At 39.9% G+C, this 25,362-nt stretch overlaps 2 protein-coding genes across 3 annotated transcripts in view; one reads left to right on the plus strand and one right to left on the minus strand.

Moving 5' to 3' along the window:
* Positions 1 to 25,362, minus strand: part of Ctnna1 (catenin alpha 1) — a 124,889-nt gene that overhangs the window by 31,867 nt on the left and 67,660 nt on the right. The window contains exon 1 of one of the 2 annotated variants that reach the window (XM_055625296.1): positions 11,174 to 11,241. The exons of the other annotated variant lie outside the window; for it this stretch is intronic. The gene's annotated coding sequence lies outside the window, so the exon portion shown is untranslated. Of the gene's footprint in view, positions 1 to 11,173; positions 11,242 to 25,362 lie in introns of those variants that run through there. 2 annotated transcript variants of the gene reach the window in all.
* Positions 11,575 to 14,585, plus strand: Lrrtm2 (leucine rich repeat transmembrane neuronal 2). Its single transcript, XM_055625297.1, has 2 exons — positions 11,575 to 11,997; positions 12,342 to 14,585. Exons 1-2 carry the CDS (start codon positions 11,994 to 11,996, stop codon positions 13,886 to 13,888), a joined length of 1,551 nt encoding a protein of 516 aa, XP_055481272.1. The 5' UTR covers positions 11,575 to 11,993; the 3' UTR covers positions 13,889 to 14,585.

Genomic DNA, 25,362 nt, shown 5'->3' on the forward strand with positions numbered 1-25,362 from the left:
TTGTAATTCCAGAACTGAAGAGGTACTGACAGACGGATCTTTGGGTCTTACTGACCACCCAGCCTCGTCTAACTGCTAAGTGAGGTCTCCATGAGAAACTGTTCCAAAAACACACAGTGGGTGACTCCTGAGGAATACCTGAGGCTGACCTCTGGCTTCCACCATATGTACAAAAAGACATGTACCTGCTATACATTCAAACTTTACATAAAAAATAAAATGTAAAAAAGTAAAAGATGGTTCTTGATAGTAAAAGAATGTCAACAAGTTTTATTTCTTGAATTAAAAAAAAATTTCAAACAGGTTATGGTAGCATATGCCTTTAATTTCAAGACAGAACGCTATGAGCGGGCCACCCAGAACTATCAGTGAAACCTTCTCAAAAGTTAAAAAAAAAAAAATGGAGAGGGAAAGTTGGCAGGTACACAGACACGGGGGCTAGGGGTCAATCTTGGATGTCATTCTTCAAGAGTCAGCCACTGTGGCCTGCTTGCTTGTAAGGTTTTATTTACTTTTATTTCGTGTGTGTAAGTGTCTTGTCTGAGTGCACGCTGTGTGCAACGTGTGTGTCTATTGCCCACAGAGGCAGAAAGGGACGTCAGATCACCTAGAACCGCACTGACAGTTGTCAACTGCCATGTAGAAACTGGAAACCAGCCTGGGTCCTCTGCAAGGGAAGCCAGTGCTCTAAACCAGGAAGCTGCTTCCTCACCCCACGCAGACCACTACGGGTTCTGAGACAGGGCCTCTGAATGAATCTGGAACTCATCACTGATTTAGCTAGACTGGCTAGATTTAGCTAAGAAAGCCTCAGGGACTCTCCTGTCTCCATTTCTTCTGTCACCATATCTAGCCTTTTTTTTTTTTTTTTTTTTTTTTTAATGAATTCTGGGAATCAAACTGAGGTCCAGGTCTTTGTGCTTGCATAGCAAGCAATTTACTTGAGCCGTTTCCCAAGCTCCAAAACAACACATTTTAAAAGTAAGATGTGGGTTTAGACAGATGGTTCAACCATTAAGAGCACTGGCTGCTCCTCCAGTGAACCTCCTCAGGTTCACTTCCCAGCACCTCCTCGGTGGCTTACAACTGTCTTTAATTCCAGGTCCACACTACCTTCTGGTCTCCAAAGGCATATACAGATATATATGTAGGCAAAACACCCAACCACATAAAATAATAATTTAAAAAGTTTAAAGTAGGATATATTATGTTAATAATGTATTATACAGTTCAAATGAAAATGGTTTGTAAAATATTTTTAGAACTCCTACGCTAAGCTTAATGTAATTGTATTGAACAGGAAAAAAAAACACATTTGGCACTTAGAAATGTACTAAATCAGCATCTCTTCAAAGGGCAGAGGTTGAGATTTGTCTAAGTAATAAAAACTAAGCAAAAACAAAGCGAGCAGCTGAAATAAAAGGAATTATTAAGTCCCAGGCATAGCCAGCTGTATCACTGGAAATACGAGTAGACATATGTATATTAAACTATTAATAGGAAATTATATTAAAAGTCTGTTTTCACACTTTCTATAACATGCTAGTACTCACTGGAGAGAAACAAAGGAACAAAGGAATTTAGTCCAACATTATGCCTCTGGGCACTCTTGAAACATTTAGGTGTGGTGTGATGCCAGCACACAAGCCAAAAGCAGATGGACAACTGAGGCTGATACTTGGCTGTGCGTACACTATAAACCATTGATGTAATTTCACACTCTGCTCTTATCTCCTTAAACAAGAACACTGCCACCTTTCTGTATTCCTCCATCTTATTCTTATTTCTATGGCTTTTAGTTTTTAAAAAGAATATTGATACAGGTGGTAATTTAACAGAAAGGAAATAGGAGAAATCCAGAAGAGTTGAATGATACAATGTTATGGTATCAAATCTAGTCAAGAATCATGTTTCTTATTATTTATTTTATTTATTATGTGTATTACTTATGAATATAAGCACACATGAGCCATACCATATGTGAAGGGCAGAGAACAAATGTGCTGAAGGTTTTGTGTTTTGCAAATTGGTTCTTTCCTTTCACCTTGGGATCCAGAGATTCATCTTGGGTTGTTGGGCTTATTACACACAGCAAGGGCTTATTACCAGACAAACCATACTTCTGGTTTCAGGTCCCATTCTTACCCATTCCCTAAGTCCTCCTGTACTGCCAATAAAATTAAGCAGCCTACTAACATGCCAGAGAGGGTGAGCCATTAACAAAAACGGGTCCAGATATGAGAATTACTATGTAAGGTTTGCTCAGAGCTATCAGTCAGAAAAAGACCTCAGCTAGAGCCTAATTACTCACTGATAACCTTAAGATAAAAACACCAGTATCTAAGACAAAGGTGGTGTGCTGGACAGTTTTATCTTGAATTGACACAAGCTAAAGTCATCTGAAAAAAGGTAACCTCAATTTTTAAAAATGCCTCCTTAAGATCAGGCAGGCATTCAGGCATTTTCTTAATTAGTGATTGCTGGGAGAGGACCCAGCTTATTGTGGGTAGAGCCATCCCTGCAATGGTGGTCCTGGGTTCTCTAAGAAAGCAGGCTGAGGAAGCCAGGAGGAACCAGCCAGTAAGCAGCACCCCTCTACAGCCTCTGCATCGGCTCCTGCCTCCATGTTCCCTGCCTGTTAGAGTTTCTGCCTTGACTTCCTTCAATGATGAACAGTGATATAAAAGTTTAAGCCTTTCCTCCTCAAAATGCTCTTTGGTCATGGTGTTTCATTGTAGCAATAGAAACAGTAATTAAGACAGGTATCCAAAAATTAAATCTAAATAAAGCTGATCTAATTATTGAGTCTCAGAATATTTCTCCAATACTCAAGTCCTACTTTAAAGGGGGTTTTTCTAAAGTAAATGACATAAAAATCTATCATTGTTTCTAGCTAAATCTGGGGGGCATTTGTATTAATTTCTTCAAGAAATTTTCTTAAGCTGAAACCCAAAGGTCAGAATCACTGACCTGGTAACAGCTAAATCAAACCTCAGTGCCCAAGAATTTCCTCAATTTGGGGAAAGGTTTACCACAGGCATTATTAAAAAAAAAAAAAAATCACAGCCATGAACTGACTCTTGATGAAATAAATTAGTGACACAGAAATGTCCATTTAAGATACAATAGCACCACATGCTAATTCTCCCTTTGCTGAACTACTCTTTTTAAAAAAATCTATTTGTCTTCTTGGGACAGTAGGAACAAAAGTTTATGCCTCAAAAAAGGAGGCTGGTCAGGCTGGGAGGGTGTTGCACACCTTTAATCCTAGCACTCAGGAGGCAGGTGGATCTCTGTAAGATATAGGCCAGCCTGGTCGACAAAGCAAACTGCAGGACAGCTGGGACTGTCCTAGCTTAAAAAACAAAACAAGGAGGGACGGAGGGACGGAGGGAGCGAGGGAGGGAGGGGAAGGGTCAGAAGCAGCTCTGACCCTTCTATAATGTTCTGAGTCAGTGTTCATTTGTTCTTTTTTTGTTGTTCATTTTCGGTACAAAAATCAAGTTCAGGGTGGCACTCATCATCTAAAATATAATGGGGGCTATAATACACATACCTCCACCACCTAACACTCTGAATACTAAGCTTGACAAAAAGTTCGAGCGATTAAAGAGTTAGGAGCACCTGCTGCTCGTGTAGAGAGCCCAGGTTAAGTTCCCAGCACCACATAGGGGATCATAACCACCTGTGCAGTTTCAGAGGCTCAGACACCCTCTTTTAGCCTCAGTGGGCACTGGGTACACAAACATAGGCAGGGAAAACACTCATACACATACAACTAAAACAAAAAATAACTTGTTTACTGCTTTATAAAATTGAATGTGTTCTTTTAAAATTAAAGTTGCTGTGAACTGTTCTTTATGAAATAAAGTAACTCAATATGAACAAAAGCAACCAGGGGGCACACATGACTATTCAAAATGGCAAACCCAAGAAGTATTTCAGAACTATTTTTGGAATGTTGTATAGACTTTTGACCAACAAAACAAAAAATAAACAAACACATACACAAAAAAAACCACACACATATTTTTGGAGAATCTAAGGTTTCAGATTAAGAATGTTGAACCAGTGACCTATTGTCAGGACAAAGAAACCAGAGTGAATGACCCTGAGCTCTCACCTGACTGGGAACTGCTGCACTGAGTAGAGACCCCTGGAGACCCCTGGGTGTGCTTCACGTGGGGGCCTCTGGTTAGCAGCGGTGAAGAGCTGCCGAAGGAAACAGTAAAGCAAGTTCCATGCTTCAGCATAAAGCCTCCCTTCAGCAAGTAAATACCAGCTGAGCGCAGAGAGGCGAAGGTTACTAGCAAGGCCAGCCCTCAGCAGCACAATTCTCACTAGAGATTAGGAATTCTCATCTATTATAAACACACTTGAGAAGCTACTATACGTTCCTCCTATGTAACAGACTACTATCTATGTAGACAAACTCCCATTTCTACTCCATACACCTAAAATGGACAGAACTTACCAAATTCTTCTCACAGAAAATTTGAATCTGAGATAAAAATAAAAATAACTCTGAACAGGCTGGGCATGGTACATGCCTGTCTCAGTAGTCAAGAGGTAGGTGAATCTATGAATTCTAGGCCAGCCTGGTCTACATAGTGAGTTTCAGGACACAATAATTACTAGCAGCAACAGCAATAACAATATTAATAATAACTCAGAGTAAAACCTAATCAACAATATCCAGTCTCTATCACAGAGGGATATAATAGTGAGAAAAGCATCCGCTCAGAGCAGCTAGAATTGTATAGAAGAAAAAGCTATATCTCTCTATTCCTCACTCCACCCCACCCATGTTTTTCGAAACAGGATTTCTCCTTATTTTTATTATTATTATTTTGAGACAGGGTTTCTCTGTGTAGCCTTGGCTCTCCTGGAGCTTCCTCTGCACACCACGCTGGCCTGGAACTCAGAGATCCATCTGCCTCTGCCTCCTGAGTGCTGGAACTAAAAAGGCGTGTACCCACCATCTAGCAGGTATCAACTCCACTCTTAACTCTTGCTATATGGAAAAGATGAAAGATACAACAGCTATAAAGGCAAAAACAAAGGCCCTGACATTGTTGATAGCACTTCAACACACAAGTTAGCCTCTAAATTTCACCGAAAACCTATAAAAATCTACTCAACCTAAGTACAAAACGACCCTCTGTTGACAAGGGGAAATTCTTCCAGTTGAAGAATTCAAAATGATCTTTTCTTGTTTTTGTTTGGTTTTGAGACATTGTGTAGCCTTGGCTGTCCTGGACTCACTTTGTAGAGCAGGTTGCCCTTGAACTCACACAGATCTACCTGCCTCTGCCTCCCCCAGTGCTGGGATTAAAGGTGTGCCCACCACGCCTGGCTTATAATGATCTCAGGCCTTCGGCCAGAAGCTTCCATCTTCTACACACAAGCTCTGGGAGAGAATGGCCTTCACAGTGCACTAACAGCTAAGATCACCCTGCCTTTCTCCAAGCTTGATCTACCCATGTGCATTCTGGTTCTCCCAAGTACTTCCTCACCTACCTTCTTCAGATAACAGTCATCTCTTTCTGGAAGTTTCTACTGGCCAACCTCAGCAATAAGTTTCAGTTCCTTGTCCCTCCCAGAGCACGTAGGGCTTCCCCTATAATCTTTCTTAAACCTGTATTTCTACTAAGAATTGTTCTCGAGGCTGGCTCAGCTAATAACAGATGGGTTTGAAAGCCTTTCCAGTGATAATTGTACTTCAAGAGGCTGACTGTGGCTTTTGGCTTCCACTGAACAAGGAAGAAGCAAATAGAGACATGCTTTAAAGCCACAAGGCTTATTAGGTCTATATAGCATCATCCTCTGTCTCCTTGTCATTGGACTTGAATGATTCCTTGAAAACAGAGGACTTTTCAAACACTTAAGCCTACAATCTATCTATCCTTAGTAAAATTGGAAAGAAGGTAAACAATAGTCATATCCAATCTTCAAATCCTGAAACAGAGAGGCAGATTTGTTTGACCTAATGTGAAGCTCTAATTAATTATATGTGGTCTTTATTCATCATCAAAAAAAAAAAAAAAATCAATCTTAGGGCCAGCAGAATGGCTCAATAGGTAAAGGCGTTTGCCACCAAGACTGACAACCTGGGCTCAAGCTGGGTGCCACAGGAGAACATTCCATCTTACCTCCACCTGTGCGTCAGTATGGCCACCTCTATCATGGCATGCATACTAAGATAAATGATTAAAAAACAATCTTTCACTCTTTGAGCCAAATTTATGTTGCCGGTTTTCTTTGTAGTAATACGTCACAAATGTATATATGCATGCATGCATTGCTTTGGCATATGCTGCTGCTCTTCCAACACCAAACTCTATTAAAGTTGTCACGAATGTGACTGGAACTCAATGATATAGTACTTGCTCTGGTTTGAGCCTTGGTTCTACTAAAACATAAACAAATTAATTAATTAATTAGGGTTTTCTTGAGACAAAATCCTGGCTGTCCTTAAACTGCCCTTCCAAGTGCTAGGACTAACAGCATGAGCCACCACTGCCTGGCATAAATTATTAAATTAAATTTAAAAAAAGTTCTCAGAGAATGCTGTTTCCAAGCTTCTGCAACCAATATACATGCTGGCCCCTTTAAATTTAGCCAACTGGGTCAGACCCCACTAAAACTCAGGGATTCTAACTACAAGATCAGCGAGCATGAACCAGTATCTCACCCCTTCATTCTAGTCTGTGTAAATGGCTCTGCATAATCCACATAGGAGAAAGTGTGTCTAATTCAAAAGTTATTCAGAAATATAGACAGGAAGAAGCCAGGAAGGTCAATCCCAAAGTTGGCTGTTTTTCAAGAGAAACAAAAGCCTGCTAATAACAAAGAAGGGGCAGGGGAGAAACAGCAACGGCAGGAAAAAAAAAAAAAAATTAAATGTAGGCCATATACATTTTAATTCCTGTGTCAATGGGACTTAGAGACAGTTTGTACTACTTTTGTTTTGATGTTTATTTTTAAAGTACAAGAACAAAAGACCCTCGTGCTAAATTTAAGGATCCATCTGTCTAAATGTCTATGATCCCTCACCTAACTTCAGGTGTATCAAGCCAACATTTATTACTAAGCTGGTGGCTTTTGGCACAAAGTAACTCAAGCATAAAAAAGTAGGGTGTTACATGATCCTGACACTTACCCAAGAAAAAATTTGAAAGTTTGCATGTCCCCAAACTAGAAGTTTTAAGACAGTAGAATATACTACTCAGTATAACCAGTAAGTCTTTCTGTTTTATGAATCATGTTTACCAATGAAATACAAAAAGATTTTTCTAAAACTCAAGATCAGGAAAAGGGTCATGGATCTGGAAGGAGAGCCGAACCACCCCCCACACCAGAGAAATAACTAGGTTGTGTGGTGTAAACCAGGTTATGTGATGCACATGGTTGTTTTAGAAAAGAAAGAATCTTACTTCCTTCAAAACACAAACAAAAACCCAAATCCTACTCCTTTTACCTCATACAATATAGTTTGAAGTTGCTACCTAAGCATTAAAAGATCAAACTAGGAGAAATACTGACACCCGGGCAATTCAGCATCTTTACAAGAAGAGATTTTCCAAGCAGTGACCAAGACTTCCGGCATGGTTTATCTCAACACAATACAGCCTCTGGTGCTGGTACTTTATTTTTTTAGAGTTGGGCACAATTAAGATTTTTTTTTTAAGATTTATTTATTATGTATACAATGTTCTGCCTACATGCATGCCTGCCAGAAGAGGGCACCAGATCTCATTATAGATGGTTGTGAGCCACCATGTGGTTGCTGGGAATTGAACTCCAGACCTTTGGAAGAGCAGCTCATGCTCTTAACCTCTGAGCCATCTCTCCAGCCCCAAGATTTTTTTTTTATATAAAATATAAAGCTCACTGTCTACCTTAAAAGAATTGAAAGTTTCATTTACATATCTGTATGTCACTATCAAGTAACTCTAATCATCTATACATCTGTTAAAAACAAACTCTCATACGGAAGAATGTATATAACTACCACACTGCTCAGTTAATTTCCTTAAAACTATTTTATAGGAGAGTGTTGGGTTACTTTCCGCACTGTGCCCTGATGCTAACACCTAAAAAGTCAGAAGTGGTGGGTACAATAAAGACCGTTTAAGTCAATAGCATCTATATGGAGAATAAAGGCACTCTAAAATGTCAAGGAAAAGTCTACTTCAGAAAGAACAAGGGTGGAACTGAGAGATGGCTCAGTAGTTCACTTGCTGCTCTTTGCAGAGGACCCAATTTGGTGCCAAGCACCCAAAGGGTAATGGATAACCACTTGTAACTCCAGTTTCTGGGGATCCGACACCCTCTTTTGACCTTTTCAGGAACCAAACATGCTTGTGTTTCACATATATACATGTAGGAAGAACACAGATATAAACTGGTCAGGAGTCTACCATAGACAAGCTCTGGAAGACTCTACTGATCGAGGTATCAAAGCAGAGACTAAGACTCATAGCCAAACTTTGGGCAGAATGCATGGAATTTTAGGAAACAAGGGGGCGATAGAAAGACCTGGAAGGGACAGGAGCTACAAAAGGAGACCAACAGAGCCAAAACAAAACAAACAAAAAACAAAACAACAATAAAAAAAAAACCACACACACAAAAAAACCTGGGCCCTAGGGGCTCTGCAGAGACTGATACCCCAACCAAGGACCAAGCATGGAGAGGACCTAAAACCCCTGCACAGATGTAGCCCTAGTAAGGGAGCAGGGACTGTCTCCCCCATGAACTCAGTGGCTGGCTCTTTGATCACCTCCCCCTGATGGGGTGGGGGCAGCCTTGCCAGGCCACAGAGGAAGACAATGTGGCCAGTCCTGATGAAACCTGATAGGCTAGGGTCAGGGGAGGAGGTCATCCCCCATCAGTGGACTAGGGGAGGGGCATGGGAAAAGAAGACGGAGGGTGGGTGGATTGGGAGGAGATAAGTTAAGGTGCCACAGCTGGGATACAAAGTGAATAACTTGTAATAAAGGCTGTTTTCCTCAGGCACTCTGGTGAGGCACCCTCCTTTAGAGTGCGGTGGCGGCTCCTGTAATACCAGCTACTTTGGAGGCTGAGGCAAGAGGAACTTTCTCTTACTTTAAAAAACAAAACAAAACAAACAAACAAACAAACAAAAAGAACATGACTTTCTATGGCACATCTGAACAATTTCTCTACAACAAAAACTACCGTAACAGCAGAGATAATATAATTTGAATAGTTTCAGTTCAACAGGTACATCAATAGGTAGTAATATAATCTGAATAGGTTCAATTCACTCGTATATAACGGGAGATCAAGCAGACTTTCAATCAGAAAGGAACTTAGAGTCCTAAGAGTTTAAGAGTGAGGAAATACTTTCCTTCTCAGTTTCTACATGCAACCCTTTCCTAACCATCGCTGGTCCAATCCAACCGGCTCACGTGTTTTTTTTATCTAAACAACTAAGGCAGTTACTTGTGCGAATAACACAGCTTCTGCATTAGAAAGGTTATTTTCATCAGAATGTGGTTCACTAAGACACTGACAACATCCTACGGGCTTCCTTTCACTTAACAATATAGTGATGACTATGATGCTGATGACTGATGGTGACAAGACTATGAATGAGTCTCTCTACTTTCTACCTTTTAGGGCCACAGCGCTCACAGTGAACCTGTCTATGAAACCTAGGCTCACAGACCCAGTAGGATCTGATTAAAATTTATCCACAGGAAAATCAACAAGGAACATTTCACAATCCCATCTAAACAAAGACCTAAATTAAGAAGCAACAGAGCACAGAAAAGTATTACAGGAAGGATGAAGGTCAGTGGAAAAGCGGAACCTCACTCCTGAGGCTGTGGGTAACTTCCGCTTGGCAGTGGAATTGTCGTGCACCCCAGTCTGGCCATGTCTGTACAGCCTTCCCTTCCTTCTCCCTTCACAGGTATCAGATGTGCAATGTGGTCTGAAGACTTCACTGCCCCCCTCAGGGCATTGCTGCGGCCTTCTCTCTCATCCTGTCTAGGCATTCACTGCCTTCCACACTTCTAAACCCATCTTGGGGTCACTTTAGAAGAACTAAAAAAAAAAAAAAAGCATCCTTGCCTTACAAGAGTTTCCAGAAAACCTTTACACATGACTCTAAGCAAGCGACCTTAGAGTCTTCTAGTCATTACCAGGGTAGCCATATTCCAATACAGAAACTGTATCTCTCTCTAGAGAATGACTTCTCAGAATCCACCAGTGGAATGAAGTCCTCAGAAGACCACATGCCAGTGAAGTGCTTGCTCCATGGACATCATAAACAGCTTGAGAAAGCTTTGAGGTTTCTGCTCTCAGGTGTGAGACGACTCATTAAGGGTAAGTGGTTATGTTATGGAGAAAATAAGTTCATGCAGCCAGATCATAAGACAAAGATGTGTAAAGGGCAGTTCCTTAGTCTGGCCTGAAAACATATCCCTGATTCATGCTAGACACATCTTCTGCATTTATATAACACTAGCCATAAACATTCTATCTGAAAAGTTATCTAACAGGGAGAAGCTAGAGTTGTCAAGCAAGAACAACCAAAACAAAAATCCTACTCCAATATAAATGCACTTTCATATTCATGAGAGAAATTCAACAAAAGCTGGTATGAGATTCCAAGTCAGTTCCTAAGCGTGCCAGTAAGAGGTAGTGTGAAAAGGCTCTATTATTTGGGGGTTACACATCCAATCTCAGCAGCAGCAGTGGCTTTTAGTTAAGGAATAGGTGAGGTGATAAAAGTAGAGATCCTGAAAACTATGTCAGATTCCAGGCACACTACAATGCTTGTGCAAAACCGCCTGTTCCACTGTTAACATCTGGCTCACTGGTGTCAGTCTGCTCCCCTCTGGTAGGACATTCAAAGATCAACTCAGCACTGTTTTCCAATCAGTGTGGTAATAAAACATTGTTATATAATCAGCAGAAAGAGATTAGAGTTCCCTTGAAATTCTCAATGGAAGGGGGAAAAGGCCAAAACGGTTTCTTTTGGACGCTACCCCCTTGTTCTGCTTTATAATGTCAAGTCCTTCAGGAGAAAGAAACTAAGCCGCTAGTTTACCCACACCACCAGGCATACTCTGCTTTTTACCAAGCATGACAACAAGGCAATTGAGTAGCTTTCCAGACTACCAGAGCAGAGGCGTACCTTGCATAGGCTGGCATTAAATCAGCACTCCATAAATCAATCGTGCCCATTTAGATGATCTCTATGCAGAATCGGCAGTCTAACACTAGCTCTCACACACACTAAAAATCATCACTCTGCTAGTCCAACTCACTGCGCAGACGGGTCTTCTTGAATGCAGCGTTTATTACAACCTCATTGTTGCTTCCTACACTGAAGGAATACCAAATTCTCAGATCGGGACTTCTTCTTTCTCAATTTATTGTAAACAGGGGGTCTTGTAAACGACCCTGACACTGTTACAAAGCACAGTGCATTTTAACAGTAAAGCTTCTGGAAAACCCAAACAAAAGACACGTCACCCGGTGACGTCAGCCTATATACAGTCCTGTGTGGTCGCAGCACATAAGCAAATCCATTCTTGTGCCGTTTCTCGGAAAAGCTTTTCAGTAAATGCACTCATGCTGCTCCAGAAGCTCTTCTCTGCAACAAGCCGCCCATCTGCCATCAACAAGTTAAGACCGAGAGAACTAACAGCTGCGGAAAGGAAAGCCTGACGCTCCGATGATCAGCAGTAATCAGAGGAGGAGGAAATTATTAACTTATAATCACAGCTGATTTAGGGGATCAGAGCACCATAGAAAATGAAACCAATGCTATCCAGAGGAATATCCTAAGGAAAAACCAATTCACCCTGACAAATTTGAATTTTACTTGGAAAGCCTGGGACACAGAAAACAGGAAACTGGTCAAAGGCTCCTGCATGTTAGAGCCTTTTACAGACTCACTGCGTGGAGTCTGACAACCTCGACTGAATGCAGCCTCCAATGTGCTCAGAAGAATGGGTAAGTCCATGCATTTTTATGGTTTGTACAATCAAAGAGGAATCGCGCTTTTATAAAATAAGCCAGTGAATTCCCATTTTATGATGCAAATCACTTGGTTTTGGATTTTAAGATATATGTAAAGGCATATAACACTAAGGAAAGGGACATGCTGTAATCTCTCCTTTACATGCTTTAAGTTGTGTTCCAGACTATAAACAAGGTTAATTTTCTGCAGTAAATGAAAAATGTTCTATGCAGTGCAATCTTTCATTATGATGTGACATTCTGTTGTTTTTACTAGCCCCCTGTATTCTGCTGAAACATCTCCTATCTTCTTGTTTTCCTTAAATTATATTCTGCAGGCTTACATTTCAAGTGGCCATTAGGGGCCCCTATGCTGGCAGCAATCTATGCAATGAGTGTGGTTTTAAAAATGCTGCCTGCCCTGGGCATGGCATGTCCACCTAAATGCCGCTGTGAGAAGCTGCTATTCTACTGCGACTCTCAGGGCTTCCACTCAGTGCCAAACGCCACAGACAAGGGTTCTCTGGGCCTGTCCCTGAGGCACAATCAGATCACAGCGCTTGAGAGAGATCAATTTGCCAGCTTCAGTCAACTCACCTGGCTCCACTTAGATCACAATCAAATCTCAACAGTAAAAGAAGACGCTTTCCAAGGACTATATAAACTTAAGGAGTTAATCTTAAGTTCCAACAAAATATTTTACTTGCCAAACACAACTTTTACCCAACTGATTAACCTGCAAAATTTGGACCTGTCTTTTAATCAGCTGTCATCTCTGCACCCCGAGCTTTTCTATGGCCTTCGGAAGCTGCAGACCCTGCATTTGCGTTCCAACTCCCTGCGGACTATCCCAGTACGCCTGTTCTGGGACTGTCGTAGTCTAGAGTTTCTGGATTTGAGCACAAACCGTTTGCGAAGTTTGGCTCGAAATGGATTTGCAGGATTAATCAAACTGAGAGAGCTTCATCTAGAGCACAACCAGCTGACAAAGATTAATTTTGCTCATTTCCTCCGGCTAAGCAGTCTGCACACACTCTTCTTACAATGGAACAAAATTAGCAACTTGACGTGTGGGATGGAGTGGACCTGGAGCACTTTAGAAAAGCTAGACCTAACTGGAAATGAAATCAAAGCCATCGACTTGACAGTGTTCGAAACCATGCCTAATCTTAAAATACTCCTAATGGATAACAACAAGTTAAACAGTCTTGATTCAAAAATCTTAAACTCCCTGAGATCCCTCACAACCGTCGGCCTCTCTGGCAATCTGTGGGAATGCAGCCCCCGAGTATGTGCTCTTGCCTCCTGGCTGGGCAGTTTCCAAGGTCGGTGGGAGCACTCCATCCTATGCCACAGCCCTGACCACACCCAAGGAGAGGATATTCTAGATGCAGTCCATGGGTTTCAGCTCTGCTGGAATTTATCAACCACTGTTACTGCCGTGGCTACAACTTACAGAGATCCAACCACTGAATATACAAAAAGAATAAGCTCATCAAGTTACCATGTAGGAGACAAAGAAATCCCAACTACTGCAGGCATAACAGTTACTACAGAAGAACACTTCCCTGAACCAGACAATGCCATCTTTACTCAGCGAGTAATTACAGGGACAATGGCTTTATTGTTTTCTTTCTTTTTTATTATTTTTATAGTGTTCATCTCCAGAAAGTGCTGCCCTCCCACTTTAAGAAGAATTAGGCAGTGCTCAATGATTCAGAACCACAGGCAGCTCCGATCCCAAACACGACTCCATATGTCAAACATGTCAGACCAAGGACCATATAATGAGTATGAAGCCACCCATGAAGGACCTTTCATCATCATTAATGGTTATGGACAGTGCAAGTGTCAGCAGCTGCCATACAAAGAATGTGAAGTATAATATCTACTCACCATCAAAAGTCTCATCAGATAAGTAACCTATTTTACATAGTAGGGGCTAAATACATATCTAATTTTTACCAATGGTGACATTAAGCCTAATTTTCCAAACCAAGTGGAGACTTGAGTTTTTGAAGTGTTAAAGTATTTTTAATTTTTTAATGAAAACATATTTTAAGTGTTAAATGAAGCAATGCTCATATTAATTTGCACTCTTGTTGGAAAGTCTAAATGCTTACTTCAATATAAAACATTTCATGTATGTAATTATATACAATTGTATGTAAACATTTACACGAAGGTCTCCATATGTTATTTTTTTCTACTGAAAACAGTTCCAAAAGAAGCTACTAAACAAATATAGGTAGGGATGAAAACCTGTTTGATTATTATTCTCCATCCCATGGACCACAACTGGCTTCCTGCTTGAAAGGAGACAGCACAGTTCTCTTGTAAGATAATGTGGTATTTACTCAGACTATAATTTCCTGCCAGTGTGAGAAGTAGACTCACATGTGTGCTGAAGACTGGTACATATTAAACGCTATTCTTTCAGAGTGTGGCCTGGTTTAATAAATATTATCTAAGTTACATCATGAAACCAGCACCTTTTATATAACTCTAATAAAACCGGGTGACTCTTTAATGTATTTCAACAATAAATCCAAGCAATTATTAAAAGGTCTCATTATAATAAATCAATACTAAATAACTACATTGACTTCTTATACAACTTCTAATGGACATGCTGATTTTTGTGGCACTAAGACTATTATTTTAAACTAGTACTAAATTAACATTTTATTAATTAACTTACTAAATCCAATACTTATGTGAAATTTGCATTTGGGAAAGAGAAAAACTGAGTCAACTTAACAATCCCAATATACTTCATCTACTTTGAAAATACACCCCCTCTCATAATTAAAGATGCCTTGACAAACTGCTTAAGCCTCTTCCTTCTGGCTTTTTCTGATCTTTAAACATCAGACTCGAATTAAAAATAATTGGCTACTAAAGGTACCTAACCCTGATCCTTGTTGTATTAGAAAAAAAAAACCACAAAAAATTACTTTCAAAATATGTTCAAGCTTGCCCTTTAATAAAGATGCACATTTATATTACTAACTCCTTCTGAGACAGGACCAACCTATCTTAAGGCAGAACTCGATCTAGGGCCCTGCAGCCACACAGCAGTGAGTGAAGGCAGCAGGAAAGGGAGGGGGTAAAGAGCAAAGACTCTGGAAGCCTGAACTTTCAGGTTAGGGGAAGTTACTAGACAGCAAACCTGGCTATGTACAATTTGCACCAAGTAACCGAAGCTCAGGGACCGGTATGATTTGGGAGGCTCTTTAGTGTAAATATGAGCACTCCAATCAGAATAACAAATGACAATGATGCCACATTTTTCATGAAGAAAAGAACTGCAAGTGCTCGATTCTGACTTCTTTACAGCAAACGATGGCATACTGGGGATTTAGACTCAAATTATCAATTCACATAGAATTTTTTTCCACAAAAAAAGAGGCTCTACATAAAGGAGGAAAATGAAATTAAATCATTGCTTTGCTTTCAGAAAAAAGTAAAAACCCAACCTTTTTTTAATGTGGAAATTATGTTCGTCTTTAAAGAAAGTCACTTATTTTCTCCCCAGGACTGAATTGAAAATACTGCTGTAGACCTAGATTCAATCATCATTTTTCTCCTTTAGCACTAAAAAAAGATACCCACATTTCAAATCTCTTAGAAAAAAACAGACAATATTTAGGTTAAGTGAAAATATGCTCTTTATATTTCTGAAGGTGGGTGGATTAGTTTGGCAAAGCCTCAGAGCAGTTCAATTCAGCTGATCTTGAGTGTCGAGATTTTATCTCCTGAGAAGGCAGACGCTGGGTTTGTCTGAGCTGAGACAGATGCTGGTTTTCCGGCATAGAGCACAGCATACTGCTTCCCCACGGAGGGGCTGCATCAGAAGCCGGATTACAAATGAGCTCCATGGGCTAGAATTTACCAACTCATTTATCATGGTGACCACTGCCATTTGTCAGGTGACAGACAGCTTGTTCACAATACAGCTTTGAGCACGCAAGACTCCACTGGCTCTAAGGAATGAGTGTTTCTCATAAATTCAAATCACAACCAAAATTAATTCAAACTGTGAGTTAAAAAGTAAGAAATATTAACTAGGAACTCCAATTAATCCTAAAGAATACCGTTGGTAAAGCGGACTCTACGAAGCAGAACAAGCCGGTTTGCCCCTGAGGAAGAGCAGTGCAAAGGCCACTGAGGCACACAGCACACTGCTGGGGAGGGGGCATATTTATTCTCTCCTCGTTTTTTCTTCCACATTTTTGGTTAACAGTAGTCAGTAATGCCAATCAGGTATTTTTCTTCTCAGTTAAAGCACAAATTGCCATTTCTAACTGTCTACAGAAGACAAGGTTCCATTTAGTTCATCTGTACTTGTATTGCAGTATCTGCTACAACCTGGCCAGAGAACTGCCTCACACCAAAATCATACATAGTTCCTAGTATGAACCATACATAGTTCATAAATGCGAAAACTTTTAGGTGGGGTTCTATTCTCTAAAGCATTACTACCCAACTTCCCCTGCCCCCCATTTTAAAGGTTAGTGAAAAATGACCATCACAAGTAATCTCTCAGAAAAATGAAATATCTACCTAGGAATTAAGAACTATTTGCAACTACTGCTACTTACTTCCCATAGCCTACAGGAATTCAAGCTTATCTTTCTGAAAAGAGAGTAGGCTGGTAAATCTGAAAATCCATATAAAACTCATACTGCCAGCATCCAAAAGCAGACCCTAATTTTTAAACCAAAAAAAAAAAAAAAAAAAAAAAGAAAAGAAAAAAAACTTGTATTAACACATGTAATTTCTTAATGAGTTTAAATTAGTTTCTATACCAATTCAATGAATGGAATTGACTAAACTTCCTAATTCCACTCACTAAGTATTAAAATCCATCTGCTTATTATAATGCTGGTCACCAAAAGCTAGACTCCATCTTTCCAATAAAAGCAAGCTCTATGTAGCTCTAGTCTGAATTCTAAAATATCAAATTGTCTTATTATTTTCTTAAGTCATACTTCCCACACATAGCTATGTAGGGGGTGGGGCTAAAAATCTCTCTCATATATATAGATAGATAGATAGATAGATAGATAGATAGATAGATAGATAGATAGATAGATATAGATAAATAGATAGCTAGGTCATTTTTAGGAGTACTTTAACAGGTAACTCACATGGTAATTTTCCTAATACAGCAGTGCAGTGGCAGCACCGTCTCAAGTCTGTTTGGGACATACTTTTCATACTGTCTCAGTTAAAATGCTTGAATCAGAAAAGGTGTTTTCAAAAGGACAACATGGGTCATCTGTAGATAGTACATATTTCTTTAGCTAGCCTGGACAAACTCACAGCGCTTGAATAAAGTCCAAAACAGAGAATGACCACTCAAGCTTTCATTCTGCTATTGCAGACACTTGGAAGCGTCTCCAACGCCTTCAACTGATCTTTTCCTTGAATTTTCAAAATCAGTACGATACATGGAATGTTTGGTGAACCTATGAACATTGAGACTGGAAACTCAAAATACAGTCCAAATCCACTTGTTCAGTTACCTTTAAGAGCCATGGGGGCTGATGGGGACAGGAAGAAAATACTATCAGACAAGGAGCTGGGGCAGCGGGAGCACAACGCAGTGTACAGGAAAGTCTCGCTATTAAAATTGTGTATACTGTAAAAAAGAAAACACAAACGTCTCCTTTGTTTATAATGTTCCCTTGAAACCTGCAAGCGCTGACGGGAGAAACCTGAATAGAATTTGTGACAGAAGTGACATGAACAGCTGTTGTGTACCATGCTGCTTTTCAGTGTCAAATGTGTGTGTGTTGAAAAACAGCAGTCAATCATGACTTTATTCACACAGGCAAAGTTTGGCTAAGGGGGGGCAAAGCACACATCAAACCACACTAAGTAGTCACCACACCATTACTACTTTAACAGCCTTAATGAGTGGGTGAAAAGTAAGGCTCACAAGCTGTGGGGCTGGCTGCTCCTCTCAATTCTCTGGCATCACAGACTACCACAGCCTGAAACAGTTCAAAAAGCCATACTGGTATCTGGGCTTCATAAACAGAAACTTAGCCTTTACTTCAGTGGATAAATGCCGGGATCATTCGCATACCACTCCTGAAGGACTTACTAGGACTTACTCTGATGCTAGCTCAGTAGGTGTGAATGAGAAAATGAAAGATTGTTTTACTGGTATGTGTTGTTTGGCCTGAATACCCTCAGACAGAAAATGCTATGCCTAGGCAGTTTTAGGGCAGAAACCATCTTGCCTTCTAGATACCACCCATCATGAACGGATTCACAGTTCTTGTTTGAACCTCCTACTTACCCAGCCCCAAAGCTGGCAAAGATAGCATTTATAGTGCATCCACAAGGACCTGAGTTTGGATCCCAGCACCCATGTAACAAGCCGAGCATGTCACATGCATGTTATAAACATCTTTTACACCTGCAATCCCAGCACTAGAAATGCGAAGAGATAGGACCACCTGGGCTTGTTGGCTGTCAGACTGGCCAAAACCCACTAGCTACAGGTTCAGGACTAAAGCCTGCCTCAAAGAAGTCAAAGGGCGAGTGAGAGAAAAGGACAACCCACAGCTTCTTCTGGCCTCTCTGTGTGTATACAAATAGAATCTTGGCCTCACCTGAGTAGAGAGACCTCACTAATGGAGTGTGTGCCCCTCCACATACACATGCAAACCCTTCCTTCCCAATACTCCATGATTCTCACCAGCAGAGACTAGGACATTTCCCATGGCAGAAACCCAGGAACTACTGAGGGGAGAGGAAGAGGGCACAGCATACACTTTTATATCAAGAATAATTGTGTTGACACGAGCTGGCATCGGTAACAGTGATTTTACATTTTACAAAAGGAGCAAATTCCCATACTTTATGGAGCTAAAAATAGAGCTTATTAATACAGTTTTCTTATACTTTAATCTTCAAATCCCCATGTGGTTACACCTGACTTCTCTATCAGTTGTTCTAAGGTTGCCTAGATAACCACAGAATTTCAGGTTCCCAATGAAACACAAAGAAGATATTTCCATCAAGGTTAAAGTGTTCCCACATTCCTTTTATAAAAATGTGTCTGACCAACAAGGTTCAAGTCTCCCCTTAGACAAACTGTACTACAAATTATGTTTACAGAAGAAAAGAAGGGAAAGTCTATCTGTTCTAAAGTTTCCCCATGCAAGCTTGACCTTCCTCTTCCCCAGCTGCTTAGAAATCTTGTAAGCAAATCTTTAACCTTCCTTCCACTGTCTAAAACAGACAGAATAAGAAAATCTCCAAGGCAAGAATAATGAAGAATCTTACCCTGCAAAGCCTGTAAGTTATACCCTCCCTTTTCTCTCTGTGCCCCCAACCCACCCTGGCAACAAAGCCCAAGGCCTCAAAGGATCTGCAGGAGATCAGCACCAAGGAGCACCTGTGACCCATTCTAACTGGCAAAGGCGACTGACTCCTCTCTTTCATGGGAACCATATTTTAAAACTGCAGCTCCAGAAACAATTCTCAGTGCCTTTTTACAAATGTCAAGAGACTTCACCTAGAAACACAGGGAAGACGTGAAAAAGGGGTAGTTAAACTACACTGCACAGCCATTCACAATTGTGCTTGAAGCACACCTCCATTGTTCGACTCTGGTATTTTTAGTTAAAGTAGGGTTACCAAAACTCCAAGTTGCTTTTTCTAAAAAGTGAGCAGGTAAGAATCAATAGCTAATGTTTTGTTATTTTAGGGGCCAAAAATTCTTGTGAAAAAAAAAATACTGCTAGGTGGTGGTGGTGCATGCCTTTTACCTCAGTATTCAGGAGGCAGAGGTAGGCAAGATTCCTGTGAGTACGAGGCCAGCCTGGTCTATATAATGAGTTCTAGGACAGCCAAAGCTGTTCCACCGAGAACTCTGTCTAAAAGACATGAATGAATGAATGAATGAATGAATGAATGAATGAATGAATGAATGAACGAACGAACGAACGACTGAAAGAACGAGATATTCCCCATCAGGATACAGCTCAGTGATACAGCATTTGCCTAGCATGTTTGTGAAGGCTGCCTCTCCATCCTCAAAAGTTTTAGCTGTCAAATAAATAAAAACCAACTGGTCGGTGTCTAGAACTTTAAAAAACAATGTGGCTATAATTTACAAAGAACCTAATTCTACAGAATCAAAAAAGGTAGAATAATACTAATTTTATGTGAAAAATAGCTAAATTGGATGTAAAATGATTAAAGCAAAGCTTCTTAACCCCAAAGGACCAGGATATATTTCACAGACTTCAAAAACCTTGAGAAATTAATACAATAGTATGTATGCATGGTTACAAAGATTAAACCAAATCCTAGAGTGCTTTTAAGTAATTCGTAATTAAGGATTAGGCAACACTGACAGAACAATAAAATAGTTTTTGGCCTTGATCTTCCTCCTGACTAAGGCAAAACAAAAACAAAACTAACAGCTCTCATCTGGTAAAAAAAAAAAAAAACAAACAAAACAAACAACAACAACAAAAAGTTTTTAATCAGGTGTAGGGTAAACGCAGCATTCTGAATACTGAAGCAAAAGGATTACACATTAGAAGCCAGCCTGGGCAACATAGCAAGATCTTATCTCAGAACAATAAATCAAAAAAGAAAAGAAGCACTAGTTTGTTTAGAAGACTTAAAAAAGTGGAGTCAGACATGGAAACATTAAGAAAATGTCAGATGGCACCACCAAGGAGATTTAGAAAACCAGCAGACCTGCTCCTCCTGTCAGTTCTTGATAAGCAGCCTACTGGTTCATGACACGTACTTTATGATCAGCCAAGGCTGGAACTCAGAAAGCCTAAAGAATGAGTAAGTACACCTTTATCTCTAATGATGTGCTCCCCACACATATACAGAACGCCCACTAACCATTTAAATACATGTACACTTCTCTACTAGGAGTATGAGTTTATTTCTTTAGATGTTATATAACTACGTAGAGCAGGCTGTCCTCCAGCTCACAGAGATCCATCTGCCTGCTTCTGCCTCCCATACTGAGACTACAGGCATGTACTACCATAGCTAGCCCATATGATTTTAAATTAAGAATATGTGGTTGAATGTTTGCCAAGCAAATGAAAGACTCCGGGTCTGAGCCCAGTACTCACAAAAACCCAGATACTTTCTCTAATGGGGAACAACAGAAGCTAAGTTTGTAGAACAGGCCTAGCTGTGCCAACTACAGTCATATGTGTTCTCCTTGACAAAGATGGTAACTAATTTCCCAGGAAAGAACAACTTAAAAATGAGAAAGTAATCAGCAATTGACAGCCAGAAATTCTAGCTTCTAACTCAGGCCATTATGTCTTCCTAGATTCGTTATGTTGCTGTATGTAGAAGAGAACTCTTTCCAGCCCTGTTAGTACTAATAATCAGACCTAGGCCTCAACATGCTAGGCAGGCCTCCTGAGACTGAGGTACACACCTGGTTTAAAATACCCAAGAAAACAACTCAAGAGAAGAAACACGGTTTAAAGGACTTCAACCCATGCATGCTTGGCTGGCTACATTGCCCTAAGAGCATGCGGCAGAGAAGGCTGTTCAACCTAGTGACCAGTTAACAAAGAGACACGGGGAGAGGACAAGTCAGTGTGCCAGAGCACTCCTAGTCATCCCTCCAACTAGTCCATCTCCTCGTGTCTACCCCATCCCGCCAGCCAGTCGTGGCTACATCAACCGGGTCAGTATGCATGGTCCAATGCCTTACAAAGCAACACCAGCTGGGTGGGAGCCAAGTCAGTTTTATCGGAAAAAAGAAAACCAAAACCAAAACAAAACTCCAGGAATGATCTACGCTACAGTATTAAGAATAAAGTTATATGTTGTCAAATGACTGAAAAGGTAGATCAGGGTAGTTAAGTATGTGATAAAGTAAATGTACCAAAACTTAATAGAATCAAGAACATAGATATATATATGGGTATAATGTATATTTTTTTCAGCTTCTCTCTATATGTGGGTGTTTTCATAATAAAGTATTAATGGCAGAAAATGTTATTACTGTAATTTATAATATTAGCAATCCAACACAGTTTCTCTCAACAAGATACAATATTACATGATGGTTAAGGACAGAAATTCTGGAATCACGCTGGTTCAAAATGTAGCATTTCCAGTTTCTAACTGTGGGACCTTTTACTAGTCACTGAAGCATTATGCTTTAACAGTACCAAGTTTACACTTTAAAAATTGAATCAGACTGCATACAGCTACTTATTCTTGGCACATAGTAGATATAGGAGACCAAGTTCCTTTATCACGTTTATGCTGATACTATTAAATATCTACAACTAATTCAATGAGTGCCTCTTCAACTTCTACTATACAATTAATATATAAAATCCACAGGTCTAGGTCACTTCCCTCAGGAATTTATACCTAATCTAAAATAAAACTATTAACACTTACAGGTAACTAATATAAGAGAATAAACCAGAAAAAATGAGAGGAGGTGGATCCCTCTTCACTGAATCTCCCTGACCAGCCAGCCATGCAAAAATGATGACGTTTAGATAAAGCTAGAGACTGTAATCAAAAAATAAAACTGGATGGTGCTGGAGAGATGGCTCCAGTTAACAAGAGCACTGGTGCTCTTGCAGAAGACCCAGGTTTGGTTCTCAGTACCCACATGGCAGCTTCCCAACTGTCTTCTTCCAGTTCCAAGAGATCTGACACCCACAGGTACTAGAAAATATGTAGTACACACATATACATGTAAGTAAACACTCCTAAAAGTAAAAGTTAAAAAAAAAAATTTTAAATAACTAGATCTGGAGAACAACTGAGCAAAGCCACTAGATAATACCCTCTGTCCTCCACAAAAATGCGCTCACAGGAAACCCATGCTAACAGCACGCCACGAGAAGACAAAAGAAAAATTAATATGATAAATAATGGAATAGAGGAAGAACTTTTTTTTTTAACTCAAGAGAAATGAACAGGCTGTTGAGGTACTGGGGAAAATAAGAAATCATTCATTTATCAGATGTACCTATGACATTCTAATTTTTTATGTATGAATGTTTTGCCTACATGTATGTATATATAACATATGAATACCTCATTAGTACACCTGGAGAGCAGCAGAGGGCATCAGTTCCCCTGAAACTGGAGTTGCAGGTGGCTATGGGCCACCATATACGTACTGAGAACTAAAAAAAAGTCCTCTACAAGAGCAGCAAATGTTCTTAACCCTAAAGCCTTATCTCCAACCCCTATCGTTTTTTATTTATTAAATCTTTTCTTAAATTTTCTATGTATGGCTCTGTCTGTGTACCAAATGCATATAGTGCCCAGTGAGGCCATGATAGGCTATTGAATCTCCTAGAACTAGTCACCGCAGACAGTTATAAGCACCATGTGAACACTGGGAGCAGCTGGTGATCTTAACTGTCCAGCCATGGACAGTTAATTTTTTTAAGAGAATTTGCCATGTAGTTTAGAATGGTCTTCAATTTCTGTTGTTTCTACCTCCACTTCCTAAATGCTGGGATTACAGGGGTGAGCCACCACAACCAGGCCCACATTAACTCTCAATGTTGACTATTCATTTCCAATTTAAAACTGCTTCCTGAAAAGACATATAATCTCTAAGACAGTTCCCTAATTCCGGTGATCTTTTCCATCTCTCATAAACATATCCTCACATGAAAAAGCAAAACAATTATCTATTTGTAAAATATGCATTGGAACAGAGTAAAAGCTCTAGCTTCAGTTCTTTCCTACTGGGTAAACTGAGTTTCAACTTCTTAGAACAATATCCTTTTGGCTCCCCAGTGTGATATAAATATTAAATACGAACAGCAGCACAGTGTAAAGACAACCTAATTTTGCTCCTCCTACTGCTACTAAAGAAACTTCTTATAAGGTTCTTATAAGGCTTTAGGCATTATTTTAACATATAAGATGACATTAATGGCTTCACTGTTATAAAACTCACCAGAATTACTGATATTCTCAAAAATTATTGGAGCTGGAGAGATTGCTCAGTGGTTAAAAACACTGGCTGCTCTTCCAAAGGACTGGGGTTAAATTCCCAGCACCCACACAGCTCACAATCATGTGTAACTCCAGTTCCAGGGGAATCCAACGTCCTCTCCTGTCCTCTGTAAGCACATGCGGTGCAGACATGCGTGTAGGCAGAAAGTATAAATTTTAATGAAAACCTCAAGCCTTTATCTACCTCCCAACTAAAGAGAAATTGAGACTGGAAAATTACACCCTATGTGCTACATTTCGTAACTGCCACTAGTTTCAGAATTTAAAATCACTTTATTTCTTACTGAAATTTAATTTTGGTGGCTCTAGTTATATCCATTATCAAATAGTTTCTTGTTCATTACAAAATATATATTCAAAACTCACTGTAATTGTAGTGCCTCTTTAACAACTCAAATAAAAGTTTCTTTCCAGATTTTTATTAAAGTCAAGACTAGCTTAAAACTCTAATTTCTCTACTTAGGCAAAGTAAAAAAAAACATCAGATGAGCAGACAGTAAAATTCTACTAATTTAAATTTAACCAACCCAAATAAAGAACACCTAAGAGAAACCAATTCTTACTGTTTTTCCAAGCTTTCAGAACTAGGTAAAAGATGCTTTCTGCTCTGCCATTCGGCAACAGATTACTGAAGACTTGCCTCCCCTACAAACACTGAAGCCCAGAAGGCCCCAATACCCTCCAGGCAATGACAAGCAAGCAATTTAGGACAACGGGTAATACAATACTCTAAGGCCGTGGTTCTCAACCTTTCTAATGCTGCAACCCTTCAATACAGTTCCTCGTGTTGTGGTGACCCCAACCATAAAATTATTTCCAATACTACTTGATCCTGTAATGTTGTTGCTATTATGAGTGGCAATGTAAATATCTGTGTTTCTGATGGTCTTACGTGACCCCTGTGAAAGGACCATTTGACTCAAAAAACTGTGGCCCACAGGTTAAAGACCACTGCTTTAAGGTCGAACTAAACCCTCTTTCTCCTAAGCAAGATAACTCACCAGGAAGCAATGGGAGGAGGGGGCCTTCCTAGTTTAAAACTGCATTTTCTTTTATCGACTATTCAAGAGATCCTAATAGTTAATTGCAGGTCCTCATGCCCACAGTGTGTAGGCACGTGTAGGTAGAAAACACAGGAGCTGGATCCCTGCCTGCAAGGTCATACATCTAGGTTAAAAAGCCAGTCATGAGACTGATCTTTGTGTGATCAGACTTGCTCATCATATTCTAAACCCCAATATTTCTTTTGCCATTTGTCTGCTTTGTTTTTCTCTGAATGGACCTGTAAATGATCAGAATAAATTCTCAAAACTATGAGGTGATCAATAAAAAAAAAAAAAA

The sequence above is a fragment of the Psammomys obesus genome, unplaced genomic scaffold (assembly GCF_907164565.1).
Source record: "Psammomys obesus unplaced genomic scaffold, mPsaObe1.curated_primary_1811, whole genome shotgun sequence".
Lineage (NCBI taxonomy): Eukaryota > Metazoa > Chordata > Mammalia > Rodentia > Muridae > Psammomys > Psammomys obesus.